General features: G+C 36.3%; 1 protein-coding gene across 3 annotated transcripts; it reads right to left on the reverse strand.

The window, feature by feature from the left end:
- Positions 1–1,250: 1,250 nt before the first annotated feature.
- On the reverse strand, positions 1,251–21,047 carry LOC113049539 (tetratricopeptide repeat protein 33). Of its 3 annotated transcripts, none has more exons than XM_026211963.1 (5): positions 20,994–21,047; positions 19,990–20,214; positions 10,973–11,054; positions 5,202–5,333; positions 1,251–1,846 (listed from the first exon to the last, which is right to left on the reverse strand). In XM_026211963.1, the coding sequence occupies exons 2-5, from the start codon at positions 20,211–20,213 to the stop codon at positions 1,478–1,480; spliced, it is 807 nt and encodes a 268-aa protein (XP_026067748.1). In that variant the 5' UTR covers position 20,214; positions 20,994–21,047; the 3' UTR covers positions 1,251–1,477. The 3 variants fall into 3 exon arrangements, with proteins under 3 accessions (XP_026067748.1, XP_026067747.1, XP_026067749.1); XM_026211962.1 differs by having other exon boundaries at positions 20,949–21,021; XM_026211964.1 differs by lacking the exon at positions 20,994–21,047 and adding an exon at positions 20,697–20,805.
- Between the last annotated feature and the right edge of the window lie 716 nt (positions 21,048–21,763).

The raw sequence follows: 21,763 nt of genomic DNA on the forward strand, positions 1-21,763 counted from the left end.
AAATCCTTATATAATCCTAGAATAAAGCATGCAGTCAATGGTTAATATTCCTCCCTGCATGACCTCTTTCCTCTCCTGCATGATCTTTAGCTGGAGTTTAACCCATGACTCCATTACTCCTGCTTCATTTCTTAGTAATACTAACAAAACTCCAAAATTCTGTAGATAGATAATGGAGCAAATGTGGGTGTTTGTGTGTATCTTGCTCTTCCCACTGGTCCATCAGAGATTCACACTGCTTTAACAGCACTCGGGTCCAAACTGAGCCAGTCTGTCATAACGACGGATATAGCACTTTATGACATCATAGTGTGGTTAACACCGCCTCCATAGAGAAAGATAATCGCCTGCTTCTACATCCTGTTTAGCCCCGCCCAACGTTTTGTGCACGTAACGAAAGAGACAAATGCAGAAACCAAATAATAAAGATGTCTCGTCAGTGAGAACTTGGTCCTCATATCATTTTACCGCGGATTTACAAACAAGGAACAAAAACTAAAAGAGATGCTATATATTGGATCCGTTCCAGCAGTACTGCAATGTGGCACCACACAAATGTGACTGTTGATCTTTATGTGAACACTATTGCTTTGTCTGTCATTACAGATGATTTGATATGTACTATTTATGCATTATTAACCTAAATGACAGCAGTTTTCATCTATGAAGGAAATGTAAGCCAATCATATCAGTGGGTGTTTACTTCCGAGCCTACAATCTGTCAAACGCAAAGAGCGTTCTGATGCGGGGGGTGATGAACAGGACAGAAAATAGCCAATTGCTTCTAAACTATTATGATTTTGATGTAAAATTTTTTGCATTATAATTATAATATAATATAATATAATTATAATAAATATAATTATTGCTTTGTCTGTCATTACAGATCATTTGATATGTACTATTTATGCGTTATTAACCTAAATGACAGCACTTTTCATCTATGAAGGAAATGTAAGCCAATCATATCAGTGGGTGTTTACTTCCGAGCCTACAATCTGTCAAACGCAAAGAGCGTTCTGATGCGGGGGGTGATGAACAGGACAGAAAATAGCCAATTGCTTCTAAACTATTATGATTTTGATGTAAAAATCTTTATAACATTATAAGGCGACCTCAAAGAACAGTACAAAATAATTAAAAAAGGCAGATCATGACCCTTTTAAAAAGGGATTGCTCTGCTATTTTGGAAACTTAAAAGGCGATGCTTAGCTGTGCTAAAACTATGAAATAACCACAGAACGCTTCAGTAGAAGGAAGGAATTTATGCTCTTGTTTGAGTGAAAATGATCCAGAAGCATTCTTCAAATTCTTCTTGGAATCTGAATCTCACTTTACAAATTCACTGGGAATAGTAACTTTGTTAAACACTATGAGGAAGTCAATCAAAATCCTGGATTATCAAATAAACTTAACAATACGTACATAATCTAAACAATATACACATGGGGAGACACAAAACTAGCCTCTATTTCATTCAGAGTCCCCGTGCCTTGACTAAAACACTCTGAGAGGATGAAGTGGGTTCGCTGTCATCTTCGACAATCACCTCTTTGGTGACCCCGTGTGTGTCCACAACAAGCGCTGTTTTCTTTAGTTCCTCATATTGTTTCTGTCTTTCAGCCATGGCAGTGCAAGCCTCAATCACTTCATCGCTTTCAAAATCATAATCACTCTTCAGCTCAGGAGCTTCCACGAGGAGCCTTCGGGCTTCCTCTTCCTGTTTCTCTCTTTCACGGAGAGATTTCTGCTGCTCCCGGAGCTTTAGGGCCCAGCCTAGGTCTTCCTCCCAGAGGGGGCGCTCAGACGGATGCATGTGCAATGCCACTTGGAAGGACCGTACAGCCTGGAACATACAGAGAGAACATGAAACAAGTGGGAATTCACATAAAATGAATAAATGCTTTAGAAGTATTTATCATTCTTAGGTTAAGGTTAACAAATGTAATCTTATTGTAAATGTGATATTTGATCAAAAATAGAGTAAACACTATTATTTTGAAATCTGAAATATTTCAAAATGTAATTTATTCCTCTGAGGCAAAGCTGAATTTTCAGCAGCCTTTGCTGTCTTGTCACATGGCCCTTCAGAAATTATTCATGAAAATGGTTTACTACCCTAATAATACATTCATTAATGAATAGAAAGTTAAAAAAGACAGCATTTATTTGAGATATAAATCTTTCGCAACATTGTTAATCTTTATGTCTAACTTCTACCTCAAGAAGTCCAGTTTCATTTAAATTAGTTCATGTTTTTATCTGAACTTAAATGTTTAATATAACCAAAAGCATTGGCACACTGAATGCTAGTTCTGCCCTCTGCTGTGTTTTGCCCAAAATATAACATGAATGGACTGCATGAGCACATACCTTACACTCCAAAATGAACATGAACAGATGTTTCAATCAAACCAAATGAGCATTTATGACTCCCTGCTAGCTCTCATAATAAAATAAACCTCAGCAGCCTTCTGGAACTAATGAAAATGTACTAAAACAACTTTATTTACACAAAAGTCATTTCCCATTTCTAGCCAGAAAAACACTTTAAGAAATAAGTTAAAAAGAAACGCATGTGGTTTCAGCTCAATTTATAATAAGCTTGACTTATAATAAGCCCTAACAAATCACATCATCCATGATTGCATACAAAAAAAAAGAAAAATGAAACATCAACTACATGTGTCCGATTTATTCTACACTCAATATTTGGTATCCAAAGTATTAAAATGACCGTCAGATAGCTAAATATTTATTTCCTGAAGATGGCTTTTATGTGCAAACAGTATCACAGCTGCCTGAGCGCTGAAGAGGTCGTTCAGTCCATGGAGAACTGATCTAACACATGTTCATTTAATTCTGTATGAGGTCCTAAGCCTAGTTCCTGCTGTGAATCAGTCACCCTGCTCGTGTTACCCAGGGGACGAGGGGATGAAAGGGAGAGAAAGAACCACATTTGCTTTCTCTTCATCCCCTGGGAAAATAATGAATTCAGAAATAGGATTTAGCGAGCCATTTTACTTTCATAATTGCCCTATTGACTTGACAATCTAAAAAGGAATAGTCGACTCCTTCAACAGAAACACTAGATCACGTATCAGAGGCTGAGAGAGGAAGAATATCAGAGCCAGTGTGAGCAGGAACCAAGAATCTCAAGCCCTTGTCAAGAAGGAAAAGAAAAAAAAAGAAAAAAGAAAACCTTTAATGAGGAATAAAGCTATCTGATGGCTTCGGGAGACCTTTCCTCCTCCAGAGTCCTGATCGATTTAGCAGAGATGATTTCAACAGTTGTGCTGAAGTCATGATATAGACTCATTCAATCTTGCCTCGTCCATTAGAAGTGACCAACGTACAAACCGAAAAGTGCTGAGTCCTGTAAGATGACTTTTTTCCTTTTATTTATTTATTTTTTTTACAAATGCAAAAGTTACTTGACATTTTTATGTGGTTATAACAACAAAAGTAGGCATGAAAGGGTAATTCATCCTATCAATTTTATAAATGCATGTTATTGATCTTAATGTGAACAATTCTGCATATAATAATTTTTTTTTAACTCCAGACAAAGCAGCTTTTTTTTTTTTTTTGCAAAAATTTATTAAAATATTAAGGGGACGGAAAAAACCTAAACCTTCTTCTCCAGCCTCTTTATTTATTACTCAAACTTTATAGAACATTCCTTTGGAATGAACTGGAGATTTCCAGAAAACCGCATGATTTTCAGTAAAATGTGCTCAAAATGTGGTAAAATTGATTGGATATTAATCTTTTGCGAGCTGGAATGAATTGCCCAATGTAAAATGAGTTGTTTTTCTTTAAAGAATGTGTTAAATTATGCAATATCGTGCGGACACTATGATTCAGAATCAAGAAAATGCTAATAAGGCCTCATTTAAAACGATTACAAATGATCAGCAGGGTTCCAAAAGCTTCAACAATGCATAAACATTGATACTATGAACTCTACTTTGACCCAACAGACATAAATTGTATTAAAACTAATCATTTACATTTGAGCAAAATAAACGCAGGAGCTCTTATTGATGTTACACATGTTCATTTGAGAATGAACACTGGCACAGTTTGAATAAATCTTGAAAAAAATATCCTGTGATATGAATTAAAGCTTTGGGTGGGAAAATAGTTATCCTTTTTGTGAACAACCTTTTAATAGAAAGTTAAATATCATTTCAGCAGTTCTAAGAAAATGTGTTCCATGATCCTGCAGAAGACTACAGCCCTATTAGAAATCACAGAACGTAAACATTAGTCCTAACATTTCAACATTTTCAGTCCCTCTCCATCCTCAGGTTATTTTTCTCTTTGGTGAATGACTTGACAAGGCATGCTTAGCCCAAAATAGTAAAGTATTTATTCAACTTCTAGCCAAGACGTCAAACTCAGTGTGTGCGATGAGTGTTTGGATTACTATACACACACACACGCAAGTAGTTACTAGCTGGAGAACTGCAGGATCTGCAAGGTTTTCTTTCATTAAGCAGGTCTGTCTAATGCACACAATCACACACAGGTCGGGGCATGTAAGGTGTGGCAGTGTTCCTCTTCAAGTAATCTTCCATGCTCCTGGGCTTGGATGTACTGAACTACACATTTCTTCACAATGACACTCAATTTGTGTGATGGATAAATGGCAAGAGGACTCATACTGACATATTCACGTCATACTGACTGACAAGGACACTGATAGCATAACATGGAGGGATGCTGGAGTTTAAAATTGGAAGCGATGCCTCAGAAGGCTGAATAAACTGTGTGGAAATTCATCACTCAACACCTAATAAATTGACTCCCAAGGTCGGCTGTTCATTTAGGCTATACAGGTTGTCGCCTAGGGCCCTGATGTTGTGGGACAGGATTCAATAAAAGAGAACATTTGTTCAATGATGTTCATTACTAAACAAACAGGAAAAAAAAAAATATAGAAAATAGAATAATAAAATAATAGACAAACAAAAAAGCAAGAATGCTCTAATTTCATTCAAAGAAAAAGAAACTGCTTGTCGAATAAAAAAAAAATATATATATATATATTTGGACTAAATGTCACATTTATGCACATTTCACACAAATAAAATTATTTGCTTGTTCTATTTATTTATTACGGTAGGATCCGAAAGGTGCCCATTTAACTCTATTCTTTTGGCGTAATTGCAGCTCATTACATAAAATCTACTTACAAGTTCTACTTCGCCAAGGCTTAGTTGGGCGCGGCCCAGAGTTTGCCACGCCTCCCACCAGAGGGGGCGGAGTCTGGTGGCCATCTCTGCAGACTGCACAGCCAGGAACACTTCTTGAAGGGTGATCAACACCTAAGGATTACACATCACAAAGTTAGAAGTTGCCAGACTCAATTCTGAAATATTTTCTCAACCCTAATTTTTAATCTAAACTCAAATCTAGATTTTAAAGTATCCCCTATTATAGATTTTTGAAAATAACCTTTCATGCAGTGTGTAGCGGTATGTGATTGTAAACAGCCTGCAAAGTAAAGCTGAAAGTACATCATAGATTGTTTAGTTATTCAAATAAATTGAAATAAAAAAATACACTTTCATAAATTGTAAGTTATTGTTTCATAAAAGATGGAGTTGATTCTGAATGGCTTAATCGAGTCGTTTAAAATTTGAATTCCCTTTCCGGTAAGTTCATACTTCAAAAGTTAACATATTCACATAATTGCTATTTGGGTCTGTAATACACTCCGTTTCCGGCATGCACTGTATGCAGCAGCAGACCAAGCACAACAGACTGGGTCATTGGACCAATCAGAGTAGTCTTCACGCAACGGAGGGGTTTGGAAAGATGAATCTTCAAATAAATCATTTGAGCGTTGCTGAGAAATAAGATACATTTAGATGCATAATATAAGAATTTTTTTTTTTTAACCTTGCATGAATGTAAACCTGTTGTAGGAAACTCTCAAAACCAAATTATGAAGCTTTCAAATAGCATATTAGGAGCACTTTAAAACCCTAGGCATCAAACACTTACTGACCAAATGAATGATGATCACAATCTACCAGACTACCGGTTGTTTCCAACACAACAAAGTCAAACAGAAAATGAGCCTCATTGCTAGTAGACACATGACAAAACACAACATTATGAGCTCTAAAACGGACTCCTCCAAATGAATGGGATCACTGTCTGAAACTAAAGAGATAAAAATGGAGTTTGAGCCCATCTGTGAAATCAGTTTCCTCCAACTGGCCAAAATCTTCAGACTGGCTGTTACTTTTGGCAATGGTAACCAACTTCTCCAGACTGAACATGGTTAATTAGCCTCCAGGTTTGGTCTACAAATTAAATGTCAAGAATGAGCCACTCTATTTATATTTACTCAGTTACAACAGTTTCTAAGCTGATGTAATTTAACATTTTAAACATCAATAAAGTGTTATCACAACACAAAGCATCCACTTAGGCCATAAGAGAGAGACTATATAATGGCAACGGGTGAGCAAACACTCCACTACGTGGTAACACAGGGATGTTCTTACATCACAGATTTTTCCATTATGGAGTTTTATTTACTTAAAGCTTTTAAATTCAGGTCAGCCCAACAATCAAAGTAAATACAAGCTTTATACAGGGCAGGGTGTTGCCAGAGTAACAGCAGTTAAAGGACAAAACTGGGCTGTAATCTTAGTTTCCAGCAGGTTTGGCTCTGAATTTTTGCAGGGAGGCTGAAATATGTTAGATTCACCATGAGGTTGAGAGCCACTGCTAAGCAGGTGTGTAGTAAGCAGATGCAGGGGACACGGTGAGAGAGAAGAAAGGACAAATTGAGAAGGACGATTTAAAAATAAACTTTATGCAAACTCGACATGATGTGAAACATTGCTTCTTGATGGATCAGGGCAAGAGCAGAGCCAACCTGCCACTTCAATGTGATCAGGTTACTAATGAGAGACACACTCAATCATCACTCTTTTCAGGACTCACCTCATATAATCATGTGATCAGTCAGGAAAAGGTCACTACAAGAAGGAGTAAATAAGGACAGCCAGTGCTGAAATGAATACCTGACCTATCCTGCACTTAAGTGCTTCTGGGAAATTCCCACTAATGAGCTGGGAAGTCATAATTATATGATGTGATTTCAAGTATTTATTTCTTTTTTTTTTTATTAAACGGACAGCCTGGACAGTTTTATTATTGGCAGGAAGAAAAAAAAACTCCACATTAGGTGCAACTGCAACAATTACAAGTGTAAAGTCAGCACTCATGGTAATGTATCAAATCAAACCTCTTTGTCACACATATAGTGTAACGATGGTGAAATTCTTTCACGGTGCTATGGCAGTACAAGCAACAAGATTAAAAACAAAAAAACAACAGTATGCACATTTTATACAATATACAATAGACAATTGTCTATGACATACAATATATATTGTGTATATTGTATTGTAATTGTGATCAATAGCAATTTGAAAGAAAGTGCAGAGTTTTCTTCTGGTAATTATTCCTTTACGGTGTTGTTCATGTGCACTCAACTCAAAAAATCAGCTCAACAAATTGTGATCATTCTGACATGACCAACAGATGTTCAGCCTCTAATGAAGCTTCACTTCAATGCAATGATTGCCAATCATTCATAACACATAAGAAATGCAATGCTTTGTTATATACTTTTAACTGATATTATTTATCATTAAACTTAATGACCTTAATTAATTTCATACCATTTTCTATTGACTTGCTCTTTATAGCATGTAGAAAAACAACTTTATAGGTTTTCCAGATGCAGTGTTTTGCAAAGAAATGTTTCTATGCATGTACGTATGTCTTTATTCATTCTGAAAACCTATAATAGAGAGCCAATTGTATTATAAAAGCTGCTCTATCACGGTTACATTCACAGTTTCGCAAAGACTATTTGATTTAGGCTTTATCCTGTTCCTGAAGTTAACACCCACATACCGAGTCTGTGCTAGATCTCTGAATGAGAGTGCTAGATGAGAACATGAACAGACTGTTGTTGCTTTGATCAAAAATTTAATCAGGAAATCAATCAGTCGAAAGGAGTTTTAAAGTCCAACCTGTCATTCACTCACACTCGTCTTTGCCATGAAAAACAAAACTACAACCGCAATGTTCACAGACATCAAACCCAAGACACTTGTGCCAAACATAAGATGTAGAGTGATGAAAGAGGAGTTTTAAAGTAAGAATAATAGAGGATGGAAATTTAGAGAAAAAGATTAAAGACAGTTAAAGATGAGAAAGACAAAACAGGGTTAAGACCAGATGTAATGACGGCTGCTGGATGTAATCTGTCCTATGTTAGTGAAATAAGAGAGCAAACAACTGTGTTTGTGTGTGCACTCATCTCAGTAAACAGCTATACGGTGGCTCAGTAGTGCACAACACAATGGAAACAAGCCACAACAAAATAAGCATAACAGTGGAAACAAGTCGCAACACGAAGGAAACAAGACACAACACAACGAATTTAGCACAAAACATCAAAATTAACTCAACACAACGAAACGAAATTAGCACAACACAACGGAAACAAGTCGCAACACAATGGAAACAAGACAACACAAGGAAATTAGCACAACAAATAGGAAACCAGTCACAACACAACTGACAAAAGCCATTAGCACAACACAATGGAAACAAGTTGCAACACAATGGAAAAAAGTTGCAATACACAAAATTAGCACAACACAATGGAAACAAGATGCAACACAACTGAAACAAGCAACAACACAATGACAGCACAACAGTAAGTGTTATGTTGTGGTGATTTTGTGGCGTTGTGCACTAGTGGGCCACTGTACAGCTAAGTCACTGAACAGGCTCTATAGCACATATGTGTTTGAGTATGATTGAGTAAGACAAGCACGTACGCAAACATCTATGTCAAGATTTAGGGCCATTCAGCAAATTCTGCACAGACTAGTGAAGTAAAATAAAGGAGAAATCCAAATGATGCAATCCAAGACAATTCCTGAGACGAGCTTAGACTGCAGATATGTTGAAATCATCGAAGTCTAAAGCTTAGAATGGTCTTTGTTTTTTAATCACAGAATTTGGTCATCTCAAATGCCTGAAAATTGAATCCACACTTGAATCCTTAAAGGAAATTTAATCACCAAGCTTTCGGTGAAACGACCATCCTCAGGGCATACAGACAATAAATGTAGCAATCAACATAACTGTGTTCAAACACATCTGTACAATCAACAGTGATTACCACACCTGTGAAAGCCAGGTAGGAGAGTTGTAGTCCAATGGTGGGAGTTGTAGTTTTTCTTTAACCTCCCAACATACTGAGTTATCTAGGTAATTTACACCTTTACTCCCCATAGTGAAAGTCCCCACTACAAGAAACAAACATAAATACAAATATACAAAAATATACCTACAATTGAAAAACATACAGTAACTAAGATCCTGTTAAACAAGTAAAATAAATGACATAACATTTCAATCTATCAATACCCTCTGTATAGAGCAAAATTTATTTCAAGTAATATGTCAAAGAGATGAAAATGCTCGACAGAAAAACTGATATTTTGAGTCGATCTGCCTCTGCCAGATCCAAGATTCTGTAATGTCCTGATAGCAGACTCTCATCTTTACTGTCAGAGCTAAAACTGAGATGAGACGCTAGGAGTGGATAATGGACAGGAAGAGTGAAAGACAGGATATTAAAGGTAAGATGAATGAATGAGGTAACGAATGACGGAGCAGATAAAAAGGCTGATTAGGTCATTTGTTGACTGAAACTAATGGCCATCTTTGGCTCATGATAACCTGAAACCACCATCTGCTCTACCAGCTCTGCCATCTTAACAATAATATGATCTAATCCGTGATTTTAATCAATGGTTTTCTGTGAGCATTATGCAAATGTTTCTGTCACCATCTGATTTGTATAAAAGCAGGAGCTTACAAACATTCTCCCATGTGTACACCGGATGAAGACGTTGCTCTGGCTTGTTAAAGGATGAGTGAGCAGCCCGCCTGCAGGGTCGCCAAAGTGCTTTTCTTTCTTTTATGGTCTTAACGCCGTCATTCATCATTCATAAAACAGGTTTACTATTCATTACAAGCTGTTAACATATTAATGTGATCTGTAAACATATTTTTTCTATAAACAGCCCACCATCAGCTGAAGCAAACTCCATGGATCCTGTTCATGACATTATTTTAACAAACATTCAGTGAACAACAAAAATAAAATTATATATAATTTTTGTTATTTTTTACTAGTCAGGGAGGGTTAGGACATTAGCACTCCTTCAACACAGTTTATATAATGTCATTGTGTTTAATGCCTTTCCTCACAAATACAGAGGTGGTAGACAGATGATTACCACACAATAGGTTACTAACTTGAAGGATCCCATGTCTGATCCCAAGCAAATGTGACTCATGAACTGGTGAGTAAATGACATAGTGTAACAGCTTTGTCAGATCACCACTGCGCTCTTGTGCAAGACACTTAAACCCAACGGGGCTTTCCCTACATTAAGACATGAGAAAGCATCTGCTAAATGGCATCGTTTATTTATGTTGATGTGGCTTGCCTATTCAGATCACTATCTAAAATCAGTGGTGTCCTCAAGGAATAATAATCCCATCCAGAGTGAAGGACAGATACAGTATGTCCATTATGTTCTCAATGTAAGATACAGTTTGTGTGGTAACAGCACAAGACGGTGAGAGTTGAGAAGGTACAATATGAAAAAAAAAAAACCCTAGATGTCAAAACGTTCTGTTATAAAGCTGCAAATAGGGAGTGTGTTTGGCCAGTTAAATTTAGGGAGGAGGAAATGAAAATAACAGCCAGAGAGAAAGAGAGAAGAGAGGAAAATAGTGTGTCAGCAAATCAGCTGTGCGTCTCTACATCTGCGGTAAATTCCACTATTGCAGACTTGCATTTACATTCAAACAAACTGTATAGTGTGAATGAAATTTTCTTTCATACCTGTGACTTCATCTCATACAGCACAGGATCGTCTGGTGTGAGCTGAATCGCCTCATCCCACCTCTTCAATGCCTCCCAGTTCCTACAGCAAAAACACATACAGAAAATACTCCTGTAAATGATCATTTAAAATATCACACACGCATAACAACTACAGTATATTTAAACACACATCAATGCAATGTACAAGAACCCAAACACTGCTGCACACATTTATTAAATCACTTCATTATAATACCGCTGTTATCAAAGGCCAAATGTCTAGAATGCAAAATCTGTTTAGCAAGGTGGATTTATATGACAAAAGGAATTTTAAATATTAGCACCTACAGTCAACGAAAAAGCTAAACTAACTGTCGGCGAATGGTCTTATTCGTACCAAGAGCACAACAAATATTTGTTGGGCTGAATGAAAATCAAATTCACACTCATACAATGGATGATTCAAACACATCTCTAGCAAGTCTGTTAACTGGTAAGCATCAGAAAAAAAGTCAATTTTAGCAATTAGAGTCAATTTTAGTAAACAGAAAGGCAATTGCGATGACTAAAGAAAGCATGCATTTTGAGTGGCTAATCATCAAGGCAAGACACATATTTCTAAGCATAAACAGAGAGCTTTCTGGTTTGCAAAATATATAATATACTATAGAATACTGATGTATGCACACACAGACCCCCACGAAAATTCAGGCAGAGTGAGCAACGTAAGGTATGTATGGGGTAAAACAGGATATTTGATGACAGGTTTAACACATGCAACTGCAAGTCTTCTCATGTTTTCCTTCCCTCCAGAAAAAGCTAACTGACGAAAGAGTTTAAATAAGTGTTTTGATAGCTTATCAGAAAATGGGGTTTTAAAAAAGTCACTTTCTTTTCCATTACACAAAAGAAAACTGTCTACAGCCTATAACTATAGAGCAATTAAGAGCTATTTGAATATTTCAGATACTTGCATCATACGTTTAAACGTTTTAGGGTGCAAAGGAATGTTTTTGGGGAAAAAGGAGTCAGATTTCCCAAAATAAGGAGTCAGACTGAATGTTATTTGACACTAGGCTGTGTTCAGATTCTTGGCATGCTACTGATCTTGCGTAGACAATTTGACAGTAAATGATCAGGCCATTTTTTTTCACTGTGAAAGAAACCAAAAGGCTTGTTAATTGAGAACTGTTTGCTGGTTAATTGATCAGCTGTTTTGAAAACAGACGTAGAGGTACATTGTGTGCAGGAATGCTTTATGCCAGAACTTGCAGCCTTCTAAGAAAACCAAAGTAATTACTGTACCTACGTCACAAAGTCTGAAATGATAAGTTCAAATTTCAAAACATATCACTTGTTAGAAATGCAGGCAATGAGGGTCAGACCTCATCACCGCATTAAATTGAAGCCTTTGAATTTGAAGCCCTTATAAATTCCTGTAATACTCCAGACCAAGCAGTCACCTCCTCTTCACAGAAGCAGCTCCTGTATTTACACAATGCAAGCTAGTAAAAAATAAACTAGTGTTAAACATCAGCTGGAGAAATACAACATGCCAGTTTTCTAAGAGTCCATAAAAATGGTTTAGATTCGTTAAGCTGTGCTATGTCTGTGTTTATCATGCAAATAATATACAGTGATTAAACGGAAGCATGAGATACTTTTCAGAGACCTGTGGTAATTGGTGAGATAAGGGCTTCCTACGAAGGAATTCAGAAATGCGCCCACAGGGGGAGAGAAAAAAAGGCCTCAAAGTCGGTTTATGAGATGTTTTCCAAGTAGATGATTGTGAAACACGTCAGAAGCTATGGAAAGGGAAAGAGTACATAGTGTTACTGTACCTGCAAAAGTGGGCGTAGCGTAGGTATGTTGAAAGGTGTACTCTTGTTCATATTTTCAAAAGTACCTCACACTAGAGTAACATAAAATTAGCTGCCTGCACAAAACGTTTTACTGATACTATACATGGAATGTACACTATTTAACATCAAGTTCAACAGCATAATATAATATGTTGGAACACCTCAGGTAATGTTATGGGAACAAAGGTCAGCCGGCTATGTAATAAATTTGCAATTACATATATGCTCTGTCACAATCTTACTGTAAATGATTAGTAGTACAGTGTAGTACAACAGTAAGTAAGTGTTTGCAAAACAAAACATCCTGTCATTTTTCTTTTCCGAATTGCAAGCCATGTGCTGCATGTGTTAGTGTAAAAGCATGCTTGGGTGTGGTTTTGTGAAACCACAAACGTTTTGTGTGACAAATGACATGGAGAAAGCACAGAGTCAAGCGTGTTCATCTTATCGCTTCTCTCTTAAGCATAAACATTCAGTCTTAATATCACAGAATATGCTTATCAAAAACAAAGAGCAGATTTTGAGTCCAGCATTAGGAATACGCTAGGTAATAATAAGACACCTAGTATTTCTGTTGTTTGGTAGCAAAATCTCTCACTTTTTAACTATTAGCATCTGTAAAATAAGATCTGCAATGGAAACTTTCAAATGGTCTCATTTCATCCCACTTGATCAAGTCTGGCGGGAAAATTTAACTCTAAATGAATGTCACCCAGGAAACAGTCCCACTGATAGTGGAAAAGCCCTGACATGTGTCAACATTACTGACAGGAGATACAAGCCATCTGTCCTGTCACTTTTTCATGAGAACATCAATGAGATAAGGTTTATAGGGTGTTAATTTCACATAATGAAATTTGGCTGATTTCAAATCATGGTCAAAACAGGAATCTCTCCTAGACTGAACTGCATATGGTAACACTACTAATAACACTAATAAGTTTCATTAGTTAATATTAGTCAACTACTTTAGTTTACATGAACAATGCTTTAACAATACTTCTACAGCATTTATTAATCTTAGCTAATGTTAATTTCAGCATTTACTAATGCATTATTAAAATCAAAATTTGTGGTTGTTAACGTTATGCACTGTGAATTAAAATGAACTAACAATGAAGACTGTATTTTCATTTACTAACATTAACAAAGATTAATTAATACTGTAATAAATGTATTGTTTATTGTTTGTTCATGTTAACTAATACATTAACCTTAACCTAATAAGGAACCTTATTGTAAAATTTTACCAATGTTTTGTTTAAAGTATAATTCAAGCACACTGTTAAAAAGCAAGTTTCACACCCTTTCACTATATACACACACACACACACATAGGTTTTAGGTTAACTTTGATGAAAGGTTTTGATCCACTTCAAATATATTTCAATTGCCCCGTTTCCACCGCAGGAACTTTACCCAGGAACTAGGGACTTTGGCCTTGTACTCGGTGTGTTTCCACCGCAGGAACCAGGAACTAAATAAAGTTCCGTGGTAAAAAAAATACCCCTCAGAAAGTCCCTGCTGGCGAGGTAGTACTTTTTCAAAGTTCCGGACCTTTCGAGGGCGAGACTTGGGTGCTAAACATCCTGATTGTTTGAGTTTACGCAGCATTGGTTGAGTTCAACCACCATTTATTCAGATCATTTTCAAAATATTACTGTTATTGTGTCATGAAATTTAATTTTAAAAGTATTTCAGGTGAGAATGTAGTTGTTTAAAACTCAAATCTGTGGTTTATTTAAAAAGACAGCGCCTATTTAAAAATGTGTTTCGCCGATCTCGGAGACGGTGAGCTCCACTCGATCAGTGGGAGCTCAGTCCTCTTGTATCCACCGTGAGCAGCCTCTCCTCGGCTAGACCTTCTGATATGTGCCGCTGGCTCTGATGTCTCTTTAGTGGTTAAACATAAAATAACATTCATTTTGGGTAAATCTACCAGGTTGTCTTTGGTTTGTATTCAATTTATCTATATGTTAAAATGAAAATAAAAAAGGCAAATATATATAATATTTTGTTTCATTGTAATGGCTGTATATATATACACATATCCCTGAACTAAGTACATTTCTGCAGCTGTTACAGTGGTATTTGATATCCATGAGTATTTAAGACATACTGCTGCTGCACAAATAGCATATAAAAGAACCAGTAGCAGATCTACACAGGTGGAGCTGGGGAAGGTGGAGAATTTTAGAGAAACTGAGAAAGCGTGGTGCAAGAATCTCAAGTGAATGCTAGTCAGCCATATAAATGAAGGTTAGTAAGCTCATTGGACCAATCAGCTTCTTCCAAGTGGTTTAGCTCTCTGAATATCATCAGATACGTTAACAACCTGTCTGCATGCGCCGTCTAGAGTTTCATGACTGAACTACATATATGTATTTTATATATATATATATATATATATATATATATATGTATTTTATATATATATATATATATATATATAGATAGATAGATAGATAGATAGATAGATAGATAGATAGATAGATAGATAGATAGATAGATAGATATGGTACCTGTGTAATACTTCATCTTGTGTGAATCATAAATTACAATTTTATGATATACACCAAGAGAAAAATCAAATAGTTAAATAAGATGAGTTTTGACTCGATTGAGATAAAAATCTAAATTTTCCACTTAAGTCACATGGCAAAAAAGTCAAACACATACGCACATTATTTTCACATGTTAAAATTGTTAAATTGTTGCATTATCAGCAGTTTATAATCAGTAACAATGGCTGTAATCCTTGATCTGAGTGGAAATTTATAAGAAAGAAAAGCCCCACCAAAAAGTAAAAGAAACAAAGTGAAACTCATGTTAATACTGGGATAACTAATTGGTCTCAGGGTTAAATGGCAAAGTAAGCAAACTGCTGAGAAAATCCAGCTTTCAAAACTCCCATGCTGCACAAGATCTAACTTGTTATATTGGGTTAGAAATAAATATAATGCATCTTCTAAGCATGGCACTACAGTTGGAAAGCAGTGGCGATTCTTGACCTCATATTTTTCACCCTTTCAGTTTCAAATGCTGTGTTGACCTGTACACATTTTCCTGGTTACACTTTATTTTAATGTGTCCTTGTTACAGTGTAGTACTGAATAATATTAATTATCTACATGTATTTACTATATTAGGATTAGAGTTCGTCTTAAGGTTACTTGCAATGTAATACTATATTAGGATTAGGGTTCGACTTAAGGTTACTTGCAATGTAATTATGTAAAAATTAATCGTTATTATAATAGGAATACATGTAATGTGAAACAAGGACATCTTAAAATAAAGTGTTGCACTTCTGGTCTAATTGAGGTGGGATATGATTAAGGTTAGGGACAGGTTTGGTGGTATGGGTAGTTAAGGGTAAGTTAAGATGTAAGGGATGGGTCAACAGTGTAATTATAAATGTTAGGGTTACTACACAGAGCCGTTGTTAACTGACTAGCAGCGCAAATCCACATTCATTATCAGCATTTACTTGCGCAGCTAGTCGGTTAACAACGGCTATGTGTAGTAACAGCTGCTTTATGGGAAATCACGCACCTGATGGAGATTACCACTGATTAGAGAACCGGCTTTACTGACGAGATGCGCATTGATGATCGGCCGCTCTTGATCGGTGCACCCCTAATACATGTAATGTAACACAATAAGTGCATTGTTCCAAATTATTTGGTTATTTACAAATTATACGGTTACCTGCTGTTTTCAGTCAATTTTATGAGCCCAACTCCAACACTGTTTACACCAAATGCAAATCACCAAATCTGCAGCCAAAGAACACAACAAGGACAACCGGTCCTTTAGCAAGACAGAGCCAAAGAGGTAATTATACATAAACACTAAAACCTGTGGCCCTGTCATTTACCTTACTTGGTCTGGCAATAAATAGATTAAACCACCCACCAAAGACCAGCTGCTACAAACGCTTTGGAGACATCATCACATTTTCTAGCAAACACTATGAGGCCATCCTTTAATTTCTCTGAAAAAGCAGGTGCAACAAATATTGGCATACAGCTACGGTAATCACATCATAAGCAATGGCACATTATTACACAGTTCGAGCCAAAGTGCTACTTAATCATGCCATTAAAAACATTTCAAACTAGCTCTTAAAGGAATCCAAACAAGGACGGAGACAAAGAGGAAGAAGAAAAGAAGGAGATAAAAGGTTGTAAAAATGAAGAGTGACACTTCACCCTGACCTCTCTTGGTCTTGTTAAGGCTTTGCAGAGTAAGGCTGCAATAACAACGGCTTGAGTTTAATACACGCCTCTAAACCATCTTCCAGTAAGTTCAAGCTATTCTTTTATCCTCTTCAAATGCTTGCTGGCTATGACGTTTTATTGCCTTTCTTTGGACACTGAAAAAAACAAGTGGCCTAATTTGACTTATTGTTCCGGTTAAGCGGTTAAAGGATGAGAAAACTTGAGAAGAAGCCCTTTTACCTCTCCATCTCATATTTCCTAACACCCACTCAGCTTAAAGAGATGGACTGCTCATCCCGAGGTTTATACGGACACACCTGCTACATTAATTCATATAAGAAATGCTGCCTCCATGAGAAGAGGGTGTATATTAAACAATGACATAATTACTTATTATCTTTGAAAATAAATAATAAAAGCAAAAAGAGCAAATTGGAGTGTATCACCTTTCAGGTTGGCTGCGCTTCATGACCGTTGGTTGAGCTTTTCACGGATATGCTAAAATCAAAAGTCCCATTTGAGTGCTAAAATTTTCAGCTTCTTCTTACTGTACTGAAGTCCTGTCTAGGCCTCTCCGGCCGGTGTCGGGCTTACTTCATGAACGTCATTACAAGAATAAATTCCAAAAGAAGTAGACAGATGAATAAAAAACTGAAAATAAACACAAGATTTGTTTTGAAAAGTGATATAATAAACAGCTTTATCCTTGCTAAAATGTGCTCCGTTCATATTTTTCATCCAGGATGAATAATGTAAATAGTTGGTTGTAAATCAATGTTTTTAAAAGCATAGCAAACCCAGAAATCTATATATTATTAATTTGCATGGGGGTCTTTATTGTCAAGTTCCAAAATTACAAAAAGGGCATCATAAAAAGTATCACATGCCATACAACTTCTGCACTAAATTTTAAGTCTTCTGAAGCCATGTAATAGTGTGTATGAGCCTGCATAGTTTGGGTAAACAGGTTAAACAAGTGACATCCACATGCAGCGAGTCCATAGCGAAACCACAGTCCCATCTGCTGGATGAATGTGGCACTTTTATAATTGACACCATAAGACCCACCACTTATCTTCTTTGTTGCTGACTCTAAGAACTTGGTTTCTATCATTGACAATAACTGCTTTGTCATATTTCTGGCCAATGCATTGACCTGCTTAAATAACAACTAGATGAATAACCGTAAAGGCAAAACAGCTGTCGGTTTTTCCTGGAAAGAATTTGGCTGGCACACGCAGAGAGACTTACTGAAAATCAGGTAAAATGAGAGAGGTTTTCCATGGGCCAACAAGTATCTTATTATGTTACTTGTCTTTTCGAATCAAGCTCCCTGTCAAAACCAGGATATCAATGTCATAGCAGTTTTTTTTGTGTGTATATGCTATTATTGGTTCAATTTTTTTTAAGTTTTTTTTTTTTTAAGTTTTTGAAATAAATAATTCCATCAGGTGCATGATTTCACATAGAGCAGCTGTTACTACACAGATGCATACTGCTTTATGTGAAATGAAAGTGAAGTGAAGTGAAGTGACATTCAGACATCCATACTCAGAATTTGTGCTCTGCATTTAATCCATCTGAAATGCACACACACAGAGCAGTGAACTGTGAGCACACACCCGGAGCACACACCCGGCAGCCATTTAAGCTGCGGTGCCCGGGGAGCAGTTGGGGGTTCGATGCCTTGCTCAAGGGCACCTAAGTCGTGGTATTGAAGGTGGAGAGAGACCCACAATTCCGTCCGGCCCGAGACTAGAACCCACAACCCTTCGATTGGGAGTCCAACCCTCTAACCATTAGGCCACGACTTCCACGAAATCACGCACCTGATGGAATTGACAGCTGATTAGAAAACCGGCTTTACTGCCGAGATGCGCATTAATTATCGGTCAATATATTTATCATGCACCCATAATTTTGTCTGATCATGCTGGGAGATCACAGTATGTTGAGGGGTGAAACATTTCCATTACGTACTTGAGGAAATCAGTCAATCACAACACACCGGATAGCTGGCCAATCAGCATATACCACACTTTTCAGAACGATGAGCTTTGTAAAAATCGATGCATTTCAGAAAGGCGGTGCATAGAGGAGCAACAATAATGTACATTATGTTTACAATAATATGATTTTTTAACCTTAAACCGCATAAAAACATGGTACACCAAATACACAACATAATGTTCTTTTTAGCAACATCATGTGACCCCCTTAGATTAAATTAACTGCATTCTAATTTAATACATTTTAAAATGTAATTTATTCCTGTAATGGCAAAGCTGAATTTTCAGTCTTCAGTGTCACGTGATCCTTCAGAAATCATATAAGTTGAGTTGGTGCTGAAACTTTACTTTACTCACAACTTTACTGTTGAAAACCATTGCCCCGCATATTATTTTGAAGAAACTGTAATAGTTTTTTTTTTTCAGGATTCTTTGATGAATAGAACGTAAAAACAGCATTAATTTGAAATAGAAATGTTTAGTAACATTATATATCTCTTTACTGTCTCTTTACTCTTTACTTTTGATTAATTTAATGTGTCATTGTTGAATGAAAGTTTTAATTTCATTCGAAACATCTTTCTGACATCTTACTTTCAAACAGTCGTGTACATATGCAAGGGAATTTTTGTCCAGAACACAGAGTAGATTACAACGGAGCACCCACAAAAACTGTGGAAACATTTAACATCTTTACATAATCTCAACTCACTGACTCACTTTCTGACTCACACCACATATAATGCTTCAGACTGTAACTAAGAAATAAAAACAGTACTAGAAGCAATGTTGTTTGACACCTGGTTCTTTCTGTACAATCTTCTTGCTATTCCCCAGCATAGGCTGGTTAATAGCTCATCCAAACTTGTAATATTTAGCCCTCTGTTAAAACTGCTGGATATAGACATTTGGATTTAACAAGCACACAAACAGAAGTCTACCTGCCCTGCTCAGCAAGCAGCATCCCTTCATCCTTTAGCCTCTTGCTCTTAGCAGCACAATCCTCCAGCAGCACCTCACGCCGCCGTTTGATGACATGCAGCCAATCAACTCCCTCCTTCTCCACATCCTCATCATCCGCCTGCTCCGAGTCCTTCTCAAACTGCTGCACTGTCGTCTTGGAAACTTTTTCCCCCACCTTACGTTTCCAACCAAAGGAGGCCATTCTGGGGGGAAAAAATAATAAAAAATTCACGAGGAGAACATTAAAAAAACTATTCTGAGGACAAACTCTGACGGTATTGGTATTTTCTACAATGCATGTATTGTATACAATGTATTATAAACGTTTTAGATCTATTTGTTTGTTAGACTATTACATGATCTCATTTTAATCACTGTTTTATATTAATTTAATACTAAACTGTTTTTTTTTTCATGCAAAAGCACTTACAAAATAATTAATCTTTGATTTAAAAAAAAGAGCATAACTATACTGTATCACTATATTTTTCATTGGAAATCAAAGAAGATATATAAAATAATATATTAATAAATAAACAAATATTTTAACATTTAGGTTTGTCTGTACTGAAACAAACGCATTACTGTTTTTGCATTTATAATGACTTAGTTCAATTGTAAATTTCTAGGTTTAGTCATCTCATATTGAACTGTAACTGCAAGAAGGTCAAGTGCACTTAATTACAGGTGTAAGCTGGTGGAGCTCTGAAATAACACATGGCTATTTAACGGTCCAGTGTCCTTTACTGCACAGGCTACATAATTGTGTGAGATAACATAAACTGAAGGCGGCGGTCAATAAAGCACTTTCTGAGCTGTTATTTTTTTTAAAGAATCTTTACGTTTGCTCGTACGGCTGAACACGTATGCTAACGTTAAATTAAAATGAATGGTTTAAAAAAGCCAAATCTGACTTAATAATTAGAAATCAAAATACCCCAGCACCAATGGCACGTTGCGTTTTCATCTATGCGTTACTCACAAATGTTTTGGATTTGTCCACCCTCAGCTCTCTAACCCGGAAGTACTGTAAAACTCTCTTAAAGGTACAGGGGCGGTTTTAAGAGACATTATTAAACATTACGACAACGGAGACTGGATGGATCTGAATCCTGTTTTTTGTTGTTGTTTGTTTTTTTTGTTTACTGTATTTAGATAAAAAAGGGGATATTTATTTTGTAGATAAAACAAGAGAAATTGCTTGTAAATTATCTTTTTTTGAAGCAGAACATAACTTCAACTATTAATCAAGAGCTGTGATAACTCTTTGTCTTCTTTCTCCTGCTTTTGATTATTTATAGTAAAATATTATTTTAATCATTTTGAATTATCATCTTCATCATTATCATTATTAAGTTTATTATTGTACTATATTATAGACTACCATAATTTTAGCCCTGAAAACCTAAAAGATCAGATATGAACCATTGAGGATCATGAATGGCTATTTAGTGCAAGTTTTTAAAATCTTGCGTAAGAATCTCACTGCCCCACTCTTTTGTGGCCAATTAACCTTCAGAACTGAATCAAGCACACTTACCTTTGAACTGCACGTTGATCACGGACACCCCGTGCACATGAACTGTTTCTGCTGACGGTTCTGCATTACCGATCAATGATTAGTCACTACAACTATGTCATAAATGGGTCTTTAGGTAAACAGATGAATGAATGTTGCTAAATTCTCCGTAGAATAGCTATAGTTAGTGATTCATTTTATTCCTTTTTTTGTAAGCATATATCTTATAATGG

Source organism: Carassius auratus, chromosome 30, assembly GCF_003368295.1.
Source record: "Carassius auratus strain Wakin chromosome 30, ASM336829v1, whole genome shotgun sequence".
Lineage (NCBI taxonomy): Eukaryota > Metazoa > Chordata > Actinopteri > Cypriniformes > Cyprinidae > Carassius > Carassius auratus.